General features: G+C 53.0%; 2 protein-coding genes across 2 annotated transcripts in view; both read left to right on the top strand.

The window, feature by feature from the left end:
• The window catches only part of CACNG4 (calcium voltage-gated channel auxiliary subunit gamma 4), a 69,584-nt gene extending 44,945 nt beyond the window's left edge, over positions 1-24,639 (top strand). Inside the window, exons 2-4 of the mRNA XM_055243313.2 lie at positions 9,896-9,979; positions 16,502-16,642; positions 21,700-24,639. Coding sequence (XP_055099288.1) covers positions 9,896-9,979; positions 16,502-16,642; positions 21,700-22,238 — 764 coding nt within the window. The 3' untranslated portion in view covers positions 22,239-24,639. The remainder of the gene's footprint in view (positions 1-9,895; positions 9,980-16,501; positions 16,643-21,699) is intronic.
• LOC129462923 (uncharacterized) lies at positions 22,593-24,639 on the top strand (the record flags this gene model as incomplete). Its single annotated transcript, XM_055243411.2, has 1 exon — positions 22,593-24,639. A coding segment is annotated over one exon (720 nt), but the record flags the coding sequence as incomplete, so codon positions are not given.

The raw sequence follows: 24,639 nt of genomic DNA, 5'->3' as shown, positions 1-24,639 counted from the left end.
CTGGAGTTTCGCTCAAGAACCCATGGAGAGGTTTCCCAACAGCCTGGCTTGCTGAAGCTGGAGAGAGGCCAGCCCGTAGGAGACCAGAGTGTGCCAAGTAGGAAATAACAGTTATTAGGGGGTTTCTTTGGCGCTCGGCATGGAAGTGGAGGAATTACGAGGGGGACCTCTAAGGGAGAATTGCGGGGAGCAGGGGGCAGGGCTGGGCAAAGAGCTGAGGCGTGGGGAATCAAGGAGCCTCGAGTTTGTTAGCAGCAGCTTGGAGCACTGGCTGGTGGGCCTGACCAGTGCACCTGCTCCAAACCCTGGGTTAGGGGTTAAATTGCACCCCACCCCATCCCCATCGAAAATTATTATGTTGAAGTCCTAACCCCAGTACCTCAGAATGTGACCTGATTTAGAGACAGGCTCTTTACAGAGGTAATCAAGTTCAAATGAGGCCTTTTGAGGCCGAGGTGGGTGGATCACTTGAGGTCAGGAGTTCGAGACCAGCCTGGCCAACATGGTGAAACCCCGTCTCTACTAAAAATAACAAAACTTAGCCAGCTACTCAGAAGGCTAAGGCAGGCGAATCACTTGAACCCTGGAGGTGGAAGTTGCAGTGAGCCAAGATTGCACCATTGCACTCCAGCCTGGGTGACAGGGTGAGACCCTGACTCAAAAAGAAAAAAATGGTGCCTTTAGATTGGGGCCCAATCCAGTATATGACTGGTGCCCTTAAGAAAAGGGGAAATTTGGACACAGACACACGCACACAGAGAGAATATGATATGAAGAGAAGGCAGAGATGGGGTTGATGCTTCTACAAGCCAAGGAACGCCAGAGATCACCAGCAAACACCAGAAGCAAGGTAGTCATGGAAGAGCTTCCTCCCTCACAGCTCTCAGGAGGAACCAACCCCATCAACACCTTGATCTTGGACTTCAAGCCTCCAGAACTGTAAGGCAATACCTTTCTGTCATGAAATCCCCCAGTTTATGGTGCTTCGTTAAAGTAACCCCAGAAAACTAATGCACCCTGCCTGTCTGTGCTAGAATGATCTTGACCAAGTCACTTCCATCCTGGCCTCCAGTCCCTCTTCTGAAACCACGTCCAAGGACAGGAGCCAGTGTCTCCCCAAACCAAGAACATCGCTTGTCATTGCGCTGGGCTGCATTTCTTGGTTTTACATCTCCTTACTGCTCCTATCCCATGCAGCTGCCTTTAAGAAGGGTACCTCCCTGGGCCTTCCAACCTGAAGTCACCCCTCCCTTAGTCCATTCAGGCTGCTAACAAACTACAAAATATAGTGTATGTATAGTATATAACAAAATACTATAAATTGGGTGGCTTACAATACAATAGAAATTTATTTCTCATGGTTCTGGAGGCTGGGAAGTCCAAGATCAAGGCACCAGCAGATTTGGTGTCTGGTGAGGGCCGCTTCCTGGTTTATAGATGGTGCCTTCTTGCTGTGTTCTCACGTAGTTGAAGGGACAAACAAGCTCTCCAGAGTCTCTTTTAAAAGGACTCTAATCACATTTGTGAGAACTCCACTAATCACCTCCTAACATCATCACCTCAGGGTTAGGAGTTCGGCATATGAATTTGGGGGTGGGGGACACAAATATTCAGACTACAGCATCCCCACCATGGAGACTGTACAATAAACTCCCATGTCCTCTGCCCACCATGCAAGACCCCACCCCATCCCAGCTCCTTCTGCCTCTACCTCTCCCATCACTGCTACCCAACCATGCCAGGACAGCTGTGGTTTGGGAACCTTCCCACCTTTGCCCCGACTGTCCCCTTTGTTTGCACCAGACACAGTGGTGCCTTCTCTGCACACATCAGCCCTTCTCAGAAATCCTAACCTTGCTCCCCAGCCAAGCTCTGCCTTCGTGCCCATGCCTACCCTCCCTGACTACTTGCTGTCCCAGTGGTGTGGGGCCCTGGGTTGACGTCCCTGCTGCTTCAGCACCTCTGCCTGCTAGTGAAGGATTAACACAGCCTGAAGCATCAGCCAATACCCTCAGCCCCAGAGTCTAATCCTAAGGAGTGTTGGGGACACATGCTTCCCCATCGTGCTGAAGCCACACAGAATGTCTTGGAGCTCTGTGTTCTTCTGCCTCCCTGGTGTGTGAAGTAGGGGCACAGACTCTGAAGCCAGGCAGCCTGGGTTCAGATCCCAGTTAGGGCACTTAGTAACAAGGGGTGTTTGCCTGTCTACCATATAGGGTTAGCATGAAGATTCAGTTAATAAATGTCAGGTGTTCAAAATATTGCTTGATACATCATAGGTGCTAAGTACAGTAAATATTTGCTGTCACTCTTATGAGGACAGAGCTCTTTCATGCCCCCATCACCTATCAGCCCAGCTAAAGTCCTGTTGCCCCTCAGTTCCCCACCTCCTCCATGAAGTCCCAGGCAGGTCATTTCCAGGATGGTCTGTAGCCTTCTGGAAACATAGAGCCTTCTAGTCTTTCTAGGCTGTTTCCTTCCTTCCTGTGGAAATGGGGTGGTGTGGGAGGGGGCCAGGCTCTGAGTAGCTCTGGGAAAACCTTGAGGAGAAGTAGTCATGGCAGATGATTGGCAGGAGGACAGAGAGACACAGGCATGCTCTGAGCTCCTGCAGCCTGCCCCTCTCTGAGACACAGACATGGTCCATTTGGCCCTTGGACCAGGGCTGTGACCCGAGTACAGCTACCCCCTTTCACAGTGTACAGTCCAGGGAAACCTCTCCAATTTGGAGTAGCTGGGAGATGGCCGCTTTAAATTATGGTAAAGTTCGCATTGATGGCTCTCTAGAACAATACATGCTGTTTGATTATTTTGCAGTTTCTAAGTTAATTCAACTAAAATTGCCGGGATGCTTGGCCCAGGTGTGGTCTTCATCCTCACTGCCTTCTCTGGTCTGTGTGGCCTCAGTAGGTGTTCCTTCCTGGTCCCTGGACTGAGTCTGGGCTTCTTTCCCCCTCCTCTTCTAGTGTTGCCTGGAGAGAGTGGGGATCATGGAGGATGTTCTGAAATCACGTATCTGAGCAGCCCCCGCAGGGGTGTGTGTTCCCAGAGGTGGACTCCACACCTTCATCATCTCAGCTTTGAGCTCGGCCACAATTTTAGGACAAGAGTCCACAGCCTAACACGCCTCAGACCCCTTCCCCTGTCTTCACGCATGGCGCCACCTGAAATGATGCTGATACTCATTTATTTTATCTTCTTGTGTCAATAGCCCCCCTTGCCCTGCTCCACCAGAATGAGAGCTCCGTGAGGGCCGGGACTCTGTCTTACTCAAACTGGCAGCCCCAGCACTTAGAACATTGCTATGGGCTCTGTAAATTGCTGTTAAGGAATGAATGAATGAATGAATGAATGAATGGAGATGAGTAAACAGTGACAATACTGTCGAGCAATGAATGATAGAGTGATGAGCAAACGGTGAAAGTCTGTTGAGAATGAATGAGTGATGCATGAGTGAACAGGAAAGGTCCCACTCAGTATCATCTTCTACTTGCCCTCTTTCCTTTTTATGCACGCTCGTACCCTCCTAGATCCTAAAGGGGAGTTGTGCTGCTGGGCCGCCTTCTCCCTGGCTTCCACAGCCCCAGCCAATCTGAGGCTGCCTTCTTTCCCAGGGCCTGGAGACTCCCAATACCTGACAGCTGTTTCCTTGAAGCTAACCCAGTGCACCTGGTGGCTATCTGGTTTCGCTTCCTTTTCTGTTTTGGGGAAAAAGACCAGCTGGGCCTCACCTCCTGTACAGCCCCAGCCCTGCATCTATAGAGCATTCTTGGAAAGGCCGCGTTGGGGCGGTGTGGGAGGAGCACTGGACAAGGAGTCAGGAGGCTGGATTCCAGGGTGCCCCGTGCAGGAGACCAGGTGTCCCCTGAGCCTCCCTTTCCTCTTCTGTCAAATGGAGCAGAGAAGACTTTGCTTTACAGCATAGGGTAGAATGCCTAATCGTTCTGCTGTGAGCTTTGTGGAAGCGGGTCCTTCAGCATCCCTAAGCCTCTTTCTCCATCTTCAAAGGAGCATTATTGCAGAGATGAAATGGGCTGAAGCATTCAACACACCCAGCCTTCATCGTAGCTTGAGTCCAGGGCTGGCATGCAGGGGGTGTATCTTGGGTGGCCATCCTAGGGACCAGGCATCAGGAAGGGGAGAGCCAGTGCAAGGATGTCCTGAGCTGATGACCACCTGGGTTGGTCCTACTGGGACCCACCCCTTCAGAAGCAGTGTAGAATGGACTTCAGAACTGCCCACCAAGGGACGGCGTTTGGGGATCTTTATCCACCAGCTCCCATCCCATCCTCCACTGTTCAAAGGTTTCCCCCCAGGGTGGTTAATCCCTCAGACTTCCAGTTGCACGTGCACGAGTGCAGAGTCGTTCCCTCAGGCAACCTACTCAGTGCTGTGGGCAGAAAGCAAGAAGTAATTGGTGCAGCTGAATTGAGGTGTCAGCAGGCCCCACCTGCACAGAGCTGGTCGCTTGCAGCAGCCATGTGTGGCTGGGGTAAAAGGCCAAGAGGTACGATGTGGACAGAAGGGTGACCATACACTCTCAGTAGGTGCCTGTGGCAGCTGTGAATGTGAGGATCAAATGAGGTCATGCTTTTGAAAATGCATTGCAAATGAGAAAGGATGACATGAATGAGCGCCATCAGCAAGTTGCCCTCTGACATGCTTTTCTCCAGGATTCCCTTAATGACAATGGCCTCAGGTGGCCCAGATGGAGGCTTAGTGCCCCTGAAATGGCTCACAGGATGACCAGCTCACCCCGTTTGCCTGGACTCTTCCAACGTTCCTATGTCCCTGGAACCCATCGGGTCCTGGGGGTTGGCCATTCAACTGTACTTGGGGATATGACACCAAGGCATGACCTTCACAGAGGTCATGGAAGGAGAGGCTCAAATGCTGCCCACACACCCTCTGGCCCCCAGGGTTCACACCTTGCTTCCCAGCTCCCATGTCCAAGTGCATCTGCTGTCATTTCAGACTCACCACCTCATTTTCACTTGGAGTCGAAGAATCTGGTCCCTTTTCTACTTTTATTGGTTCATTTTCAGATACTGTAGGAAATTCAGAAAACACAGAGCAATGTAAAGAAGAAAAATGTAACTCGCTCATTACTCTATCGCTCAGAAATAAAACACTGGACACATTTGGGGATATTTCTTTTCAGATGCTTCCTGTACCCATAGAAATATACTTCTAATGAGGCCAGGTGTGATGGCTCACATCCGTAAACCCAGCGCTTTGGGAGGCCGAGGTGGGTGGATCACCTGAGGTCAGGAATTCGAGACCAACCTGGCCAACATGGTGAAACCCCATCTCTACCAAAAATACAAAAATTAGCCAGGCTTAGTGGCATGCATCTGTAGTCCCGGCTACTTGGGAGGCTGAGGCAGGAGAATTGCTTGAACCCGGGAGGTGGAGGTTGCAGTGAGCCAAGACCATGCCATTGCACTCCAGCCTGGGCCACAGAGTGAGACTCATCTCAAAAAAAAAAAGAAAGAAATATACTTTTAACGAATATGTCTCCTGATTTGTGCAGATGAAGGGATATACACGTGTGCAGACGAGCCTGTACCTGCTCATGAAGGGGCATGCACACCTGTGCACACACCCCATGCCTGTTATTTACAAAACAGTCATAGAATCTTCAAGCAGGACCATCTCCCTCTGGTCCAATTCCTAGGTTTTCTAGATGAAGAAGTAACTTGCCTGAGGCCGAGTGACTAACAAAGTCTCACGCTAGTGGTCTCCTGGCCCTCAGGAAGGCGAGGGCCACAGTGTCTCTGGCAGCACAGCCCAGCAACCCCTGTCTCCACCTCATGACCTCAGCATTCCTGCAGCCCAGCCAGTCAGGAGCTCACAATTAGCCACCCTAAATATCACTTAATAGATAGCACAGCAAATGGCCCATGTATGGAGAGCAAACACGTGTGAAGCGGATTGAAAATGGCTTTCTTTCTTACTCCTTGCGTCGGCCATTAATTTTCTCCTTACTAAATGCCCTAGGCCAACCAGCTCCCATCCCATTAGCGTTAGGCCAACGCTAACAAAATTAAATTTGACAGGGATAAATGTGAAGTCCTTAGTGCCAAACATTATACTCCACAAAAACAGATTTGGGGGAGGTGAGGCAACTTTTGTGAAAAAAGAATCCTAGGAGACCAAGTCAATAGCGATACCCAGTCCCATTAACAGAAGCATGGAGTCCAGAGAAGAGAAGAAAGTGCCAATGTGGTTTGAGCTGGTCAGACCCAGCCTGAACGCTGGGTTTGGTGGTGGAGCTGTGCCTCCAGGCACCAAGAGTTGGGAGCAAGCCCAGAGGAGGGAGCCAGGGAGAAGAAGGCACTTGAAACTGCCAGTAAAAAATGGCAGCTGAGCACAGTGGCTCACACCTGTAATCCCAGCACTTTGGGAGGCCGCGGTGGGTGGATTGCTTGAGGTCAAGTTCAAGACCAGCCTGACCAACATGGTGAAATCCAGTCTCTACTAAAAATACAAAAATTAGCCAGTGGTGGTGGTGCATACCTGTAGTCTCAGTTACTTGGGAGGCTGAGGCACAAGAATTGCTTGAACCCAGGAAGCAGAGGTTGCAGTGAGCCGAGATCGCACCACTGCACTCCAGCCTGGGCGACAGAGCGAGACTCCATCTCCAAAAAAAAGAAAGAAATAGCTGAAGATGTTGGCTTAGAGAGGATGTTTAGGGGAAATATCCCACATTCTTGGCTCTAGGGACAGAGAACAATCTCATTCACTCTCCACGGGGCTGAAGACAGCTCGTGCCCTTCTCCGCCGCCTCGTTAGTAATAGCTGGAAACAACAGGTGTCCCTTCGTGGGCGAATGATGAAACAAACAATGCTGCATCCATGCCACAGAATTCCGCTCAGAAATAACACGGAGCAAACTACCGATACGCATGACAGCTCGGATGAGTCCTGAGGGGGTTAGGCTGAGTGAGAACAGCCGGTCCCCAAAGCTTACATGCTGTATGAGTCCGTTTGTAGGAGAGTCTCAAAATGACAAAACTATTGACATGGAGAACATATTCCTGGCTGCCTTGGGTCAGGGAGGGGATGGGCAGGAGGGCTTGGGTGGAGCTGTGTGAGGGCAGCGTGGGGACTCCTTGCAGTGACCGAGTGTTCTGTATCCTGACTGTCAATGTCAGCGTCCTGGTTGTGATATTGCACTACAGTTTTGCACGATGTTGTCATGGGGAGAAGCTGAGTATAAAGGGTAGGTGGATGGTTCCAGTAGTATTTCTTACAACTGCATGTGACTCTACAATTATTTCAAGACAAGTGTAATTTTTTTTAAGATGGGCAGAACCCCACGCATATATACGTGGAAGGTTGTGCCCACGAAGGAGCATCTAAGAAGACACACGGTGGACTTAGCAGCCTGCCGCTCCAAAGCAAATCAGGAAAGAGAGACTCCTTTTTCTTTTTCAACCTGTTATTGCCACTTGTCCCACCATGCATGTGTGACTTGGTGATTTTGCTTAGACCCGTGAAGTAGCCCAAAAAAACGTGTGTGGGGAAGGGGAGGAATGGGGTAAGGGAGGCACAGCAAAGAGCTTGGTCTCACCCACCCACGGCTGGCAAAGTGCCTACTCCAGGTCTCCAGGAACATTCCGAGCCTGCCGTGTGAGAGCCAGGAGTGAGAGGGGATGTAGCCGGCCCACTCTGGCCTTTGTGTCCCCACCCCACCACCCTGAGGCCAGCCTGTCTTGGCGTTCCTTCCTCTTGCTCACAAACCCTCATGGTTCTCCACCAATTCAGCCTCTCATGAAGGAGCGAGGGTGGGTCATTTCTAGATCCAACAGCAGCAACCCCCCAACTCTGAGCCACCACCGTGGGCCCAGCATCACCCTAAGTGCCTTTCAAGTATGACATGGTGTAATTCTCCTAAGATCCCCAGGATATAAGGGCTATGGCTCTGCCCATTCTACAGATGAGGAAACCGAGGGGTTAATAACTACGTTGTTCGTGCTGGATCCCATGCAGAGGACACTCCTACCATCACCTCTGAGACCCTCTCTCTGCCTCCCCATCATCCTGCCCCCCACCGCTGGCCCCCAGGGCCCATGGACCTTCAGGAAGCAGGGTTGTCACTGAACACTCCAGCTCCTTGGAGGCAGCAGCTGAAGGGGCCCAGTGGAGGAAAGAGCTTGGGGACGGCAGCTGGTAATCAGCTTCTTGGTGACCAGGTAGAAGGGCAGCATGCTTGCAGCTCGCCAGGGATCTCTCCTGGTTGGAAGCATGAGAGGTGGACGTGCACCCGGACCCTGCCACCAGGACTGTGCTCCTGACTGACTGAGGCAAGGGGGGACGCCTGCAGCCGCTGCAGAAAAGGAATTGGCCCCAGTTGGAAACTGCCCCTTTGGTGTCAAGATGAGCTTGTGGCTCCCAGGCTGCAGGAGTGGGGGGCTGACCGAGGGAAGGGGTTGTCTGGCACGGATGGGACGTGGCGGCAACACCCTGTGCCCCTGGCAACCAATGTCCAGTGCTGTGGTGGGCATTCTCAGACTTCAGGGAAGCAGAGGACTAGGAGAGTGGGGCAGAAGATTCTGGAAGGGAGGAGTGGCCTGTCCTACATTACGAAGCTACCCAGGGAGTCTGGCCCCCCACCCATGAGAGCCACTTCTCAGAGTAGGGAGGAAGAAACCAAGCAGGTGATGGTCTCAGCCCTTCTGGAAGTTTCTCTTGCTCTGTCCTCTCTTCCTTCAATCACATTGAGTGAGGGGATTGGAATCTGCACCAGCTGTGTACCTGAGGAAGGAGTCACCATAACTGTGGTTTTTTGAGTTTTTTTTGAGACAGGGTCTGGCTCTGTTGCCCAGGCTGGAGTGCAGTGATGTGGTCTCGGCTCACTGCAACCTCCACCTCCTGGGCTCAAGTGATCCTCCCATCTAAGCCTCCCGAGTAGCTGGGATTACAAGTGCACCCCACCACATCCAGCTAATTTTTGTACTTGTAGGAGAAATGGGGTTTCACCATATTGCCCAGGCTGGTCTCGAACTCCTGGGCTTAAGCGATCCACCCTCCTCGGCCTCCCAAAGTGGTGGGATTACAGGCGTGAGCCACTGCACCCAGCCATAACTATGGTTTAAGAGAGGGAAAGACAGACAGACAGACTGCAACCCCACCCTTGCCTTCACATGTCTTGCTTCCCTGCCTGGAAATCCCCCTGTGCCCCATTCCCAGTGGGCAAATTCTTTGTTTTTGGTTTTGTTTTTTTTGGTTTTTTTTTTGAGACAGAGTCTTGCTCTGTCGCCAGGCTGGAGTGTAGTGGCGCGATCTTGGCTCACTGCAACCTCTGCCTCCCAGGTTCAAGTGATTCTTGTGCCTCAGCCTCACCGAGTAGCTGGGACTACAGGCGTTCGCCACCACGCCCAGCTAATTTTTGTATTTTTAGTAGGCACGGGGTTTCACCATGTTGGCCAGGATGGTCTCAATTTCCTGACCTCGTGATCTGCCCACCTCGGCCTCCCAAAGTGCTGGGATTATAGGCGTGAGCCACCGTGCCCAGCCTGTTTGTTTTTTTTTTCAAGATGTGGCTAACAGTCCCTTGGGTAGAGGGATCCAACCTCCTGCTTGCCCAGGGCAGCTCTGCATGGCACCTCTTGTCTCAATGGTTATTCATGCTGGGTCCTATTACTCTCACGTGCATCCACCCTTGGACCATAACTAGGGTCACCTTTGGGGCATATCTCTCCTGGTGTAGCCATTCTCTGTGTGTCTCTCCCATGCCCCCACCAGACTGGGACGCTGGAGCCTGCCTTTCTCCTCTGTCTGTCCCCAGGACCTGCACAGAGGCTCACACACGCGGCAACCGTGTCTGGAGTGAACGGATGAGTGAACCCAGACAGCATTTACAGTGTTCTTTTCCTCTCATTCCTTCCAGGGATCTATAAAGGGCACTGCTTCCGGATCAATCACTTCCCAGAGGACAATGACTACGACCACGACAGCTCGGAGTACCTCCTCCGTGAGTGTCAAGAGGCCTGGACTCTCTTTCTGTGGGGAGGGGGAAGGGTGGGAGGAGGCGGCTGGAGGAAAGAGAGACATTGGGCATGGAGAGGGTGATTGTCTCGGGATGGTCCACTCACTCTCTTACTTATTCAGACATCGTGAGTTTGGAGGATGGAGTTTTGCTCATCATTGCCATGACATACTGGGTATCTCAATGGGGTTATTTGGCTGAGAGGCCTGTACCCTGGGGAGACAGGCCTGTGCCCTGGGGAGACAGATCTGAGCAGAAAGCCTGCTGGGTGTGGCTGGCTTCAGAGTTACTGATTGGCTGGAGCTGGGGCTGGAGCAAGGAAAGTTAAAGATATAGACTCTGCCCAGGCTGGGCCTCCCTGCAGGGTGTGGCACTCCAAGCACACTGGGGCCTCCCCACCCTCTCCTGCACACTCTCTTCCATTCCAGTCTTGAAAAATCAGGTACAGTCACACACCAAGACAGCCTCGTGGGGTGCTGGGAGACCCAGGGGAGAAGGCGAGGAAGGTGCCAGGGAGCAGCCTCTGACGTACGGTCCTGAAGTCTTTTCAGCACCGCCTCTGCCCATGGCAGCCTCCACCTGCTCCTGGGTCCGGTGGCTGCATGTGGCCCCCAGACTGAAGCCCGGAAGTCATAGCACAAGCTCAATTCCAAATGACAAACCCAGCCCCCACACTAAGTCCAGATCTCATCCCTGGGCCTGTGAATACCTCCCTGGGAGCAGCCAGGGAGGAGCCTGCAAATAGAAAAATAGCACCATTTCGGAGTCATTTTCCCCTTTCACATTAACCAAGACACATGAAGAGCAGCTCACAGCAGCACCCCTGGGGCTTGGACCCAGCCTTGTTGATGGAGAATCGATACCAGCATCCTCAGAGAGCACAATTCACTCTGCACCTGCTTATGGATCGTTTTTTCTAAGAGAAAGGATTTTGATTCTGAGTCATCTGGTGAAATAGAACAGCACGCGGTTCCCATAGAGCCTGGGGCAGTGTCAGGCTGCTGCGACCAGGCCCAGAACATGAAATAATTTGGCCACCGCTCTGCCTCCCATCCTTCCTCCCTCACCTTCTCCTCCTCCTGCCTATGCTCCGGTGCTGCTTACCGGGGGCCCACACTGAACCAAGCAAATGAGATTTCCACAGGGTCACCAGAGATAGTTGTGCAGGTTGCACACTGCACAACTCAAGGGATGTCCCATGCGTAAGTTATGGTATGAACATTCTTCCAGTTGTACAGTGCATGTCTGCACAACCTGCTACAGAGGCCCTTGGTGCTCAGCCTAGCTGGGATGGCTCAATTGAAAATCAGCCCCAACTCAGAATCTGCCTTTCTCTGCCCAATCCAGGGCAATCAGGTGGTTCTTAAAGCTCTGGGGGCAGATGTGCCCATGGCCCAACCCTGGGACTATAAGGAAAGAGGCATTAGAGAAACAAACTGTTCCCTCTCCATTTCCCACTGGAGCTCCCCTGAGGTTATGGGCGTTGGTGCTCGTTGTTCTTTACTCTCCTGTCTCTGTCCCATTCATGGTCCCGGAGCGCTGGGGTCTCTTTCTGGGTTGGCCTCAAGATACAGTAGCCCAGAGGTCACCTCATGTGGCTTCCCGATCTCCCAGCAGGCAGCAGATGTTACACTCAAACAGTATGAATGAAGGATGTTTACAGAAGGACCATTTACAAAGGTGCAGACGAGGTTAAGGGAAACCCACAAGGGCTGGAGAGCACCCTGGGGCCAGCAATAGCCAGGAGCCGTTACCCTCCTCGGCCTGGATAGGTGAGGGGGACAGGTGTGGGAGCCTGGAGGAGGGACCGGTAGGGACAGGGCCACCTGGCAGGAGCTGCAGCTGTCGGGAAGCAATGCCACCCCTTTACCTATAGCTGGGCACAACTCCCTCACCAACACCCTTCTCCAAAAGCCAGAGGCGGGAGCCCGAGGATTCGGTCCACACAGTCAGCTTGGCCCAGGGCAGGATGGAGTGAGGATCTGGAAGAGCAAGAAAAACAAAAACGAGTGAGCTGTTCCAGGTCCTCTGGGGAGGGTGCAAGGCGGGGAGGGCTGCAGAGTGATTTTCCCAGATATAATGATGGTGACAGCACAACCGCAATTAGAGCTCATTGGGGAAGGCCATGTTCTCCTTAAGTGTACGCTGTGGGGAAAGCAGCCAGGTTCATTAACAAGCTCAGAGATGCACATGGAAGAGACAGCTTGATGGCTTTCGGGCCTGTGGTCTCTGCTGCTGGCAGAAGTCAGGGCGGGGTGGAGCTGAACTGACTTCCCGACAGGGAGGTGTTTTTCCACTCGGTGGCTGCAGAAACAGGGATATCTGGCCCTAAAACCAAGCTCTGCATGTGTCTTTGATCATCCTTTTATCTCCAGAGTGCAGGTGCCTGTGAGCTTGGAGCCGGAGGGGCTGAGCAACTTTCAGAGACAGGCCAAGGTCGTGATCACCAGACAACTGGCATGTGTTTCCAGGGCCACCCTGATTTCTAATATTTTGTCTTCTGGTCTCTGTCCAGACTATGGCTCCTCAAAATATGTAGAAGCACAGGAGGGAGGTCTCTGGCGGCTATTTGCAAGAAGTGAGGGTTCATGAGAGTTCGTTTATTCATTCATTTAACAAGTTATTGCAGCCAGACGCAGTGGTTCGCTCCTGTAATCCCAGCACTTTGGGAGGCCAAGGCGGGAAGATCACTTGAGGTTAGGAGTTCCAGCTTGGTCAACATAGTGAGACCTCATCTCTACAAAAAATAAAAATAAATTAGCCAGAAATGATGGCACACGCCTCCAGTCCCAGCTATTCAGGAGGCTAAGGTGGGAGGATCACTTGAGCCAAGGAAGTTGAGGCTGCTGTGAGCCACGATCGTGCCACTGCACTCCAGCCTGCATGACAGAGCAAGATCCCATCTTAAAAAAAAAAAAAAAAGTTACTGTGGGCCTACTGTGTGCCAGGCACTGTATTAGACATGTGGAGTACAGCAGCAAAGAAAACAGGGCTCTGCCCTCCGGGTGGAGAATGGGTGTTTTGGAGAAGGCAGCAGAAGCTTCCATGGTGGGGCTGCCTGCAGGTGCCTGTTTCAGGCCGGCTCATCTGCGTAGGCGTGGAGCACCAAACCTGGTAGATCCAAGGCTGCGCTGCTCCCACCCAGTCTTTGACAATTCAAGAAGGAACTCCGCCCCCAGCCACACATTCTGAAGCCTTCCACAGAAACTAGGCTTGTGTTGTTTGTTGCAAGCCCCCTGAAGGCCTCTGAGCTCTTACGATGTCACTGCTGATTTGCAGATTCACAGCCCAAGATTTGAGGGGGTCACCACCCCACATCCTTCCTACCTTCTCTTCCACAGGCCCTGCTGGTCCCAGGGGTTCCTGCCCACCTTGCCCTGGGCCTGGTGCCCCTCTCCAAGTCTGCATTTCCAGTTAGGTGGATAACTTCTGTGCCAGGCCGCAGGGGGCTGGTGTCAGGGCTACTGGGAGTCCCTAGTGTGCCGGGGGGTGAGTTAGAAGGAAGTGTCTGGTCTCCTGGCAGATGCAGATCCTCTGCCAGAGCTTGATATGGCCAGCAGGGCATGGGCTGGACTTCAGCCTCACTCATCCCTCCACCCCTTAGCCACCTGTGCTGTGCCCGACCTGCACCACTGTCCGTGGCAATCCCAGCTGGCATCTGCACATCCACAGCTCAGGAATAAGTCTGTGTGGCAAGGCATAGGTGCTTGTGTGACTTACCTGGGCAGGATGGATGGCTCTGAGCCAAGCCTGGGCATCCAGTGATCTTAGAGCAACTGGGCTTTTTTTTTTTTTTTTTTTAAGACGGAGTCTTGCTCTTTCACCTAGGCTGGAGTGCAGTGGCGCGATCTTGGCTCATTGCGACCTCTGCCTCCCAGGTTCAGGCGATTCTTGTGCCTCAGCCTCCTGAATAGCTGGGATTACAGGCACCTGCCACTATACCCAGCTGATTTTTCTATTTTTAGTACAGACTGGGTTTCACAATGTTGGCCAGGCTGGTCTCAAACTCCTGACCTCAAGTGATCCATTCACCTCGGGCTCCCAAAGTTCTGGATGGACTTCCTTCTTTCGGATTCCTCTGACCTGTCTGCAGAACGAGGACATTGAGGGGATGACTGACCTCAACTTTTCTGGCCATCACAGCTCAGAGGCACATTTCAGAAACACACAGGAAACTTCATCCCAGAGCCCGCTGCTGCCAGAAGGCAGAGAGGAATCGGAGAGGAGGCGGCACCAGAGAGAAGAACTGCATTTAATGCCCCCAGACAATCCCCTCTCTGTGAAGCAGGGACACACACTGATGCGTTCACAAAAAAGGAGACAAACCCTGCCTTCAGAGGAGAGGCTGACAGCCCTGAAACCCGCTCAGCTGGCCGGGGCGGGCGGCGCCTGCCAGTGCGGCCCGACTCACTGTCCCCTGCGGGGGCCACCAAGGGTCCATGCAGCCGAGATTTCTACGGGGCTGGGAGACAGCAGGTGCTTGGGAAAGGCCAAGCTCTGGGCTTCCCTTTCCCAAGTCTCCCTTCCCTCCCTCTGGCCTTCCTCCCACCCCAGACGCTAAGGGAGGGCACCCTAAGCCGCTACTGGGTGCTTGACATTTTCTCACGGTAACCCTCCGATGGGGCATGTTCATTTCCCAAGGCCACTGTAACAAATGATCAAAACTGCGTGACTTGCAACAGAAATTCACTGTCATGGTGTGGAAGCCAGAGCCCAAAGTCAAGATGTTGGGGGACCCTGCTTTCTCTGAAGGCTCTAGGAGAGGCCATTCCTCTTCCAGCTTTGGAGGTGGTTGGCACTCCTTGGCTCATGGCAGCACCATTGGGTCTCTGCCTCTGTCTTCACAGCCCCTTCTCCACTGTGTCTTCTCCTAAGGTTCTTATAAGGATGCTCGTCATTGGATCTAGGGCCCACCGGATTCATCCTGGATGATCTCAGCTTGAGATTCTTAACTGAGTCACGTCTGACAGCCCTCTTCTTCGTTTTTTTTTTTTTTTTTTTTTTTTGAGACGGAGTCTTGCTCTGTTGCCCAGACTGGAGTGCAGTGGCTCAATCTCAGCTCACTGAAATTTCCGGCTAATTTTTTGTATTTTTAGTAGAGATGCGATTTCACCGTGCTAGCCAGGATGGTCTCGATCTCCTGACCTCGTGATCTGCCTGCCTTGGCCTCCCAAAGTGCTGGGATTACAGGTGTGAGCCACCTCGCCCAGCCTTTTTTTTTTTTTTAGACAGAATCTCGCTCTTGTCACCCAGGCTGGAGTACAATGGCACAATCTCTGCTCACTGCAACCTCCACCTCTGGGGTTCAAGAGATTATCCTGCCTCAGCCTCCCTAGTAGCTGGGATTACAGGAGCCCACCACCATGCCCGGCTAATTTTTTTTGTTGTTTTTAGTAGAGACGGGGTTTCACCATGTTGCCCAGGTTGGTCTCGAACTCCTGACCTCAGGTGATCCGCCTGCCATGGCCTCCCAAAGTGCTGGGATTACAGGCATGAGCCACCATGCCTGGCCAAGGCCCTTTTTCCAAATAAGATCAATTACAGGTCCTAAGAGTTAGGACACAGGTATATTCTAGGGAGGCTGCAATTCAACTCCCTACAGGTAGATGTTACCATTCCCAAGTTATAAAAGGGGACTGAGGTGGTCACCAAAGTCAGCTGTCCCTGGTCAGCTAGTCAGTGGCAGAGCGAGGTTAGTCAGTGGCAGAGCCCTGGTGTCAGGGCTACAAAGGTGGTTCTGTGGATACTGTGGGTCACGAGCATCCCTCTCGGCCCAGCCAAACCTCCCCTGCGACTTCAGGCCAGTCATGAGGTCCCACATCCTTGTCTGTCACCTGGAGGATGATGACGATGATGGTGATGATGATGATGATGATGATCAAGGTATAGAATGGCCAGGCCCAGTGCTATACACCTTACATGTACAAAACCAAGTGTAGGACACTGGTGCTAGGAGGAACCTTATTCCACAGACGGGAAGCTGAGTTTTGGAGAGTGAAAGTGACTTGGCCAAGGCTACACAGCCAGCATGCCACAGCAGGGCCCACGCCCAGACCCACCTAATGCCAATGCCTGTGCTCTCAAGCACTGACCAGGGCCACCCTTTGTGGACACTGCTTCCCAGCCTTCCAGGGGCTTCACGGAGACTGTGTTCATGCAAGGGCTTACGGGGCTGTGCAGCGTCACAAAAATGTGATGTGGTTTGTTGCTTTCATGGCTGTTACTATGGTCTCCCTGGTGCCCATTCCCAGGGAGAGACTAAACAAGAGGTAGCCAGATGTGACTCCAGAGTGAAGGGCAGGCCTGGAGCCCCTGCTTGCATCTGATCCAATGGCCCTGAGCCTCCCCAGGCCCTGGCCCACCTCGAGTCTCCAGGTCCTAATGGGAATCTCAAATCCTGGGGAAGGGCCTGGAGCTAGAAGGTTCCTGGGAGACATACACAGCCATGCCTGGGAGGGCACCTGATCTCACTGCCCTCTGCTTTGTGCCCCCCACCTCCCTGGCCAGGCATCGTGCGAGCCTCCAGCGTCTTCCCCATCCTCAGCACCATCCTGCTTCTGCTGGGTGGCCTGTGCATCGGTGCCGGCAGGATCTACAGCCGCAAGAACAACATTGTCCTCAGCGCCGGCATCCTCTTCGTGGCTGCAGGTGAGCCGCCCGCCCGGGCTGGTGCTGGGCCGGGAGCTAGGGACACAGGAGTGCCTGTTTCGCGTGGTCCTCACTGCCAGGGAGTGTGCATCCTGCGGGGGAATGCAGACATAACATCGCCACATGCAACTGACTTGTAAAGTCCCAGTGTTTAGGACTGGGGGTGGATGGAGAATGGGGAGCAGCTGCCGAACAGGGCTTCCTTTCGGGGTGACAGAAATGTTTTCGATGCTTGCACAACATTTTGAATGCACCAAAAGCCACTGGATTGTGCTCTTCAAAAGGGTTACTTTTATCTTGCATGAATTTCACCTCAACCGAAAAATAAGTCCAAGTGTGCAAAGTGGTGGGTGGGGTTCAGCTGGTAGTTTTACAAGCCTGTAACAGGAGCCTGGCTGGGTAAGGCGGTCAGGGAGGTGCCGAGGGGAACCATGCCAAAACTCGAAGGAGTTGGCCAGGTAAAGACAGGGCGAGGGCCCAGAATGGGCATGAGTGGCCGTCTTGCAGAGGAAGCAGAAGTCCAGGGTGCCCGGGGAAGAGTGAGCAGGGAAGCTCGGCAGAGCAGGCGGCCCCCGCCCATCCCAACTGCCCCAACCCTCCTGGCTACGAGAAGGCAGCAGCACCTCAGAGCCATGCCCGTTTTCCCCGGAAAGTGCCACCGGGGAATAGCCACAGAGCTGTGGGTGACAGTGACATGCCACCTTGGCTGAGGATGGGAGGGCCTGGCGTGGTGCCGCACACGTGGGCCTCCCAGAGCACCCTTTTCCTGTCCTGCATTCCCTCGCCCTTTCTCCTGGAGAGGGTAGATGACTTCTGTTCACATCCTGGGACCCGGGGCCACTGCAGTAGAGGGGCTGGCTCCAGCTCTGCAGCCGCTGCTGGGGAGCCGAGGTGCCGGGCCCCAGTTCTACACCACTCCAGCGTCTGTTTCCTTCCAACGCGATAAATAGACGTGTGTGGAGTGGGTGTGCTGCGAGTGATGTGGGGGCTGTACATGTGTCAGGAGTGTGGTGTGTGTATGTGTTTGAGAACTGTGATTGTGTGTGTGGTGTATGTGTGTGTTTGAGGACTGTGTGTTTGTGCATGTGAAGAGTGTGGGATGTGTGTATTTGAGGGCTGTGGTGTGCTTGAGGACTGTGGTGTGTTTGTGTGAGGAGTGTGCTGTGTGTGTTTGAGGACTGTGGTGTGTTTGTGTGTGTGAAGAGTGTGGTGTGTGTATATTTGAGGACTGTGGTGTTTGTATGTGCAAAGAGTGTGGTGTGTTTGTGCGTGTTAAGAGTGGTGTGTGTGTGTGTATTTGAGGACTGGGGTGTGTGTGTGTATTTGAGGACTGTGGTGTGTTTGTGTGTGTGAGGACTATGGTGTGTGTGTGTGTCTGAGGAGTGTGTGTGTGCATTTGAGGACTGTGGTGTGTGTGTGTCTGAGACGTGTGGTGTGCGTGTGTGTATTTGAGGACTGTGGTGTGTGTGTGTCTGAGGAGTGTGTGTGTGTATTTGAGGACTGTGGTGTGTGTGTGTCTGAGACGTGTGGTGTGTGTGTGTATTTGAGGACTGTGGTGTGTGTGTGTGTGAGGACTATGGTATATGTGTGTCTGAGGAGTGTAGTGTGTGTGTATTTGAGGACTGTGGTGTGTTTGTGTGTGTGAGGACTATGGTGTGTGTGTGTGTGTGTGTGCACGTGTGTGTGTGTTGGGAAGAGGAGCCTGTGTTGAGGGTCTCCTGGGAGAAGCATGAACCTCCCTCCTTGCCAGGTCCCCCCGCCCTTCCCTTCTCCCCCCCAGCTCCTTTCTCTCTCTCCTGCCCCAGTGCCCACCATCTGCTCCTTGAAGCAGTCATTTTTCACAAGATGTGAGCCGTTTAGGAGGTCCCGGCTGTGACCCCTGAACACTGCCCCGGAGCGTCCTCCCCAAGGCAGGGAGAGAAGACTCCAGTCACATCAGAAACCACAGTGGCCATGCCAGCGCTCTGTGAGCCCGACCCCACCATCCCCGCTCCTGCGGAGGAGGCACACAGGCGGTCCAGCAGCTCAGGTGGCTTCCCTGAAGTCACACGCACGGTGGCAAAGACATGCTGTGCCCCGGGCTGCCAGCCTCCAAAGCCCCTCGAGGTGCCCCCTGCAGGTGCCCGTGCCCCCAGGAGAAGCCGTTTCAAAGGCAGGCCCAGATGCCTGGTTCCACCAGAGGGGCTTGGAGCCCGGACCCAGAGACCTATAGCCAAAGAAAATGAGTCCAGGCAGAGAAGGTGGCCGCGGCTGGCTGCAGGGAAGCAATGGGGAGGCCGGCAAGGGGACACTGGCTTAGTCCCTGGTGCATGGGGCACTAGTGGGGACTGAGCAGGGCGGCAGGCACTGGGTCGTGTGTGGGGCCTGGCTTCGGGCCACCAGCCCTAGCAGGGAGGTCGGACAGGCTCTTAAAGAACTCGAGGTGGAAAACGGTAGGTGCCACAGGAGAAGGAAAGATTCCAACACTGGGAAAGTCGGAAGAAGATACAAGACTTCTCTGGGAAACTGGAATTCATGGAGTTGTTATTTAAGAAACATTTTTCCAACTCATGCCGAATACAGAGTGGGGAAGAAAACACAAAGCTAGGGAAGCAGCAAGAGAGAGATCAGAGGGGAGAAAGGTGAACTAGCGGTGGCTCACGCCTGTAATCCCAGCACTTTGGGAGGCCGAGGCGGGTGGATCACTGGCGGTCAGGAGTTCGAGACCAGCCTGGCCAACATGGTGAAACCCTGTCTCTACCAAAAAATACAAAAATTAGCTGGATGTGGTGGCAGGTGCCTGTAATCCCAGCTACTTGGGAGGCTGAGGCATGAGAATCACCTGAACCTGGGAGGCGGAGGTGGTAGAGAGCCAAGATCACGCCACCGCACTCCAGCCTGGGCGACAGAGCAAGACCCTGTCTCAAAAAAATAAATAAATAAAAAGCGAACTAGTAGGGTAAAAAAAACCATGTTGGAAAGGGTTCTTATTGAACACAACAGAAGAGACAAGGAGTCGAAACCCAGGACTGGTGTGCTCAGGGCAGGATTGCTGGATCCCTTAGCAGAAGATATTCTAACCCTTCCACACAGGGTGGGTGCCGCAGAAAATGGACAGAGGATGTGGACAGTGCAGAGACGAACACAACACAGCACTTTACGATAAAATGCAATGGACGGTAACTGAACTTACAGCAGGCACCGTGTGCTGGGTGCTGTTGTGAGCACTTTGTATATATCAGCTCATTTAATCCTCACACCAGCCCAGTGAGGTGTGGACCACGGTTACTCCCACTTTACAGATGAGGAGACTGACGCATAGGGAGTGGGAGAAATTTGCCAAAAGTCACACACTGGTATTTGGTAGAACCAGAACTCAAACCGCACCAGTGTGGCTCTGTTCAACCTCCCTTAGAATAAGAGAGAATCGGATGAACGCAACAATGGCTATTTTTCACTTCCCATATTGGCAAAGAACCAGAAGTCTGATAATATTCATGATAGGCTGCTGGGACATTTGTACACTTACGGTGTACTGTAGACAGTGACTGTAAATTTCAAACACTAAATGCAATGTAATATCCTGAATCCATCCAGGGACAGAGAAAGGACATGAGTACAAACCCAGTAAAATCCAAGTAAAGGCCGGGCATGGTGGCTCACACGTATTATCCCAGCACTTTGGGAGGCTGAGGCAGGTGGATCACATAAGGTCCCGAGTTTGAGACCAGCCTAGCCACATGGTGCAAATCCTGTCTCTACTAAAAATACAAAAATTACCCAGGCATGGTGGTGTGTGCCTGTAATCCCAGCTACTCAGGAGGCTGAGGCAGGAGAATCGCTTGAACCCAGGAGGCGGAGGTTGCAGTGAGCAGAGATAGCGCCACTGCACTCCAGTCTGGGCAGCAGAGTGAGACTGAGACTCTGTCTGAAAAAACAAGGCTGGGTGTGGTGGCTCACGCCTGGAATCCCAGCACTTTGGGAGGCCGAGGCAGGTGGATCACGAGGTTAGGGGTTCGAGACCAGCCTGACTAATGTGGTAAAACCCCGTCTCTACTAAAAATACAAAAAAAATTGGCTGGGCGTGGCAGCGGGCATCTGTAATCCCAGCTACTCAGGAGGCTGAGGCAGAAGAATTGCTTGAACCTGGGAGGCAGAGGTTGCAGTGAGCCGAGATTGTGCCACTGCACTCCAGCCTGGGCAACAGAGCGAGATTCTGTCTCCAAAAAACAAACAAACAAACAAACAAACAAACAAATCTATGTAAAGTCTGAAGTAATGTACCAGGTTTGTTTCTTTGTTGTGGCGACTGTTCCACATAATGTAAAATGTTAACATTAGGGAGAACTGGATGAGGAGTATATGAAACTCTCCGGACCTTACAACTGTTTGGTAAATCAAAAATTATTACCAAATAAACATGTATTTTAAGTGTTTGAATGCACATGGCCCAGCAGTTTCACTGCAAGGAGTGCACCCCGTAGTTGTATCCATGTGCACATGTGAGGCTGTAGACACAAGGATGTCTAAGGCAACCTTGTCACAGCAGAGGGCAGGGAGCCACCCTGACATCTCCCGAAAAGGCCTGGTTAGGTGGGTCGTGAGACTTCCGTATGGCGGTGCCGCATGTAGTTAGAAAGACAGGGGCAGCTCTCCATGGCCTGATTCAGAATCGTCTCTCAGATGTACTATTAAGAGAAAAACTAAGCAGCCAGAGTATTGTGCAAAGGAAATAATAGGGGTGTGTGTGTGTGTCTGTGTGTGTGTGTGTGTGTGTGTAGGAGAGAAATTTTTTTTCTGGAAGGACATACGAAAGAAGATAACAGTAGTTGCCTTAAAGACGGGCACTGGGGGCTGAGAGTGTGTTTTATTGTATACCTCATTTGAACTTTGTACTCTATTACCCATTCAACATTAATTACTGAAAAGAAAAATTAGCAACCAGAATAAAGAAATACTCATCAGAGAAGGGAGTGTCCACTTGTTCCCTGCCCTGCCTGTCCCGCTGTGGCTCTAACCTCTGCCTGTCTCCCTCCCTGGCCCTGCTCCCCGCTCCCCGCTCCCCGCTTCCCTTTCAGGCCTCAGCAACATCATCGGTATCATCGTCTACATTTCCAGCAACACAGGTGACCCAAGTGACAAGCGGGACGAAGACAAAAAGAACCATTACAACTACGGCTGGTCTTTTTACTTTGGAGCTCTGTCTTTCATTGTGGCTGAGACCGTGGGCGTCCTGGCTGTAAACATTTACATTGAAAAAAATAAAGAGTTGAGGTTTAAGACCAAACGGGAATTCCTTAAGGCGTCTTCCTCTTCTCCTTATGCCAGGATGCCGAGCTACAGGTACCGGCGACGGCGCTCGAGGTCCAGCTCAAGGTCCACCGAGGCCTCGCCCTCCAGGGACGTGTCGCCCATGGGCCTGAAGATCACGGGGGCCATCCCTATGGGGGAGCTGTCCATGTACACGCTGTCCAGGGAGCCCCTCAAGGTGACCACTGCAGCCAGCTACAGCCCCGACCAGGAGGCCAGCTTCCTGCAGGTGCATGACTTTTTCCAGCAGGACCTGAAGGAAGGTTTCCACGTCAGCATGCTGAACCGACGGACAACCCCTGTGTGAGCCGCCTGCCCTTTCTCTCCGCTCCGGCCTTTCCCCAGAACGGCTCTTTTTGCCACACAGGACGGCATGTGATCCTCAAGACGACGAACAATGAACTAAAGCCAAACGCAGCCCTCCCTGGCCTCCAGAGGTGGCGTGGGCTGGCTTTGCATGAAGGTTGTGCTGGGAGACCGGATCTGGGGCTGCAGAAGAAGCTGAAGGCTGACTTTGTCCCCTCCCCCAAAAAGGGTGTTTTGATGCCCCAGGGTCTCTGAAATATCCCAGGAAGCCCCAGAGCTTTCCTGAGGCTGCCTGGCCTTGATCAACTCGGGAAGACAACACTGAGCCATTATCTCCTCTTGGAAATGAATCTTGCCAGAAAAACGGGATTTAAGGGCCTTTCCTCCTTGCCTGGGCGTCAGGCCACCAGAAGGCTCTGCTGGACGCCAAGAGGTCTTTGGGCTTTTGTCAGCTGCTTTTGAACCTGAGGTTCCTGTGTCGTTGAGCCAGAAATCAGACCACCGAAGCTCACTCCCTTCCTCTCCATCTCTCCCTCTCTCCGAGACTCTGGCGGTGGCCTATGATCCTGAAGACAGCTGTGCAGCCAACTGGTGCTTCGGCCTTTGCGCTGTCCTGGGGCCAGCTTCCCTCGACCTAGGGAGGCCATGGCCTGTGGAGGAGGCCCAGGTAAAGGCTGGGGGCTGTTGCTGGCTATCCTCTCTGCTTCTGGAAGTTTCTGCCTCACTCAGAATGGGCAGGACAGACCCACTGACTGGACTTCAGAGTCTGGAGGGTTCCATCGGTCAGGGGAATGGTGGCCACGTGGCCTCTTGCTGTGTCCCTTGTCATAGATCCGAGGAGCAACTCTGCCCCCTGAGCATTGGGGGTCCCAGGGGAGAGGTGGACAGACACCTCCCTCCAACTGGCATTTGGCAACAGGAGCCTGGACTTCCATGCAAGAAAGGGAGACCTAAGGGTGAACAGTGGCCAAAAAAAACCCTAGAGAATAAACATCCATTTCCTGGGTGGTTACAGATCATGACTTCCTGCAAATCAACGCCAGGAGAGCAACTTACGTTCATTTCTTTGTCTTAAAAAGTAGCAGCAACTGGCCCCACAGCGCCTATCATTGTAATTTATTGTGCCACCACCTAACAGGACGGAGTGGAGGGAATTTGGATAAACGGGCCGAGCTGGGCTTCTCTTCCTCCCTACAGAGGGGAGATCTCAGCTCTTTGTCCGGAGCTGAGGAAGTGGTTTCTGTGTTTTACAGTTTTTCCAGCCATTCTTTTTTCCCCCTCCTGAAGCAAGCAAAGAGTGTGGAAGCGTGTGCAGGCTTGGAAGAAGAACTCTCCAGAACGTGGAACTTAACCCTCTTTTATATAAAACATGTGCTTTCTAAAGAAAAATTGTTTCTTATTTTTTGAGACTCCCTGATCCAGCCTGGAGTCGCCTGTAGTCCTGGTAGCTGCCGTGCTTGGAAATAACGAGTGCATCCTTATCTCAGCTACCTGCTCACAGCCCATGGGTGGGTGGACTCGGCCCCCCGGAGTACAGACCCAGGTCCGTTCGGCCTAGTGATGATGTCATCGTCTGTCCCACCTTCCTTTGCCCCCAGGAAAGGACGCATCCACCGATGGCGGCCCCAGCTGACTGCTGCCGTGTGCTGGGGAGCTGAAATGAGGCCTGCCAGGCCCCTGTGTGCTGTACTCCAGAGCCTTCGCTCCCTTCAGGGTTGGCAACATCTGGTGGCATGTCCAAGTGGCCCAGCAGCGGATGCTGAAGCACTGGAGTTCAAGGCCTTCACCTGCTCTAGGCCAGCCCTGTCACCACACCCACCACCTCCACTGCCATGACCAGGCTGAAGGCAGGGAACGCCCTCCCCAGACCCACCGTCCAGCAAGGCCCCGAGACTTTTCTTCTGTGATTTCCAAAAGCAAGGCAGCCGCGCTGTTCTGTTTCCTGTCCATCCGCCACCTCCCTCCCGCTGCCCCAGAAGTTTCTATCATTCCATGGAGAAAGCTGTGTTCCAATGAATCCTACCTCTTGCCCAGTCCCAGGCAGAGTAAGCAGGGCCCACCTAGGGCCCAAGAAAGAGTAGGAAGAAGGGGACGAGCCGGGAGCAAAACCACCTCAGACACCCGGGCCTTCTCAGCCTTCTCCCCGCGGCCAGCCGGGTCTCCGGGGACCCTGGGCCCTGGGCCGCCCATTCGTGGCCCTCCCGCTGCATCTCAGACCTGACTCCCACCCGGGGGGATGTGGTGGCCTGTGCCCGCCTTCTCTCCCACCTCCCGACCCGCCCCCTCGCCCCCACCCCTGTGTGTTTCGCCAGTTAAGCACCTGTGACTCCACTACCTACTACTGGTTTTGGGTTGGTTGTTCTGTCTTTTTTTTAATTAAATAAAAACATTTTTAAAATGTT

Source organism: Symphalangus syndactylus, chromosome 14 (genome assembly GCF_028878055.3).
Source record: "Symphalangus syndactylus isolate Jambi chromosome 14, NHGRI_mSymSyn1-v2.1_pri, whole genome shotgun sequence".
Classification (NCBI taxonomy): domain Eukaryota; kingdom Metazoa; phylum Chordata; class Mammalia; order Primates; family Hylobatidae; genus Symphalangus; species Symphalangus syndactylus.
This window is presented reverse-complemented; position numbering and strand designations above follow the sequence as displayed.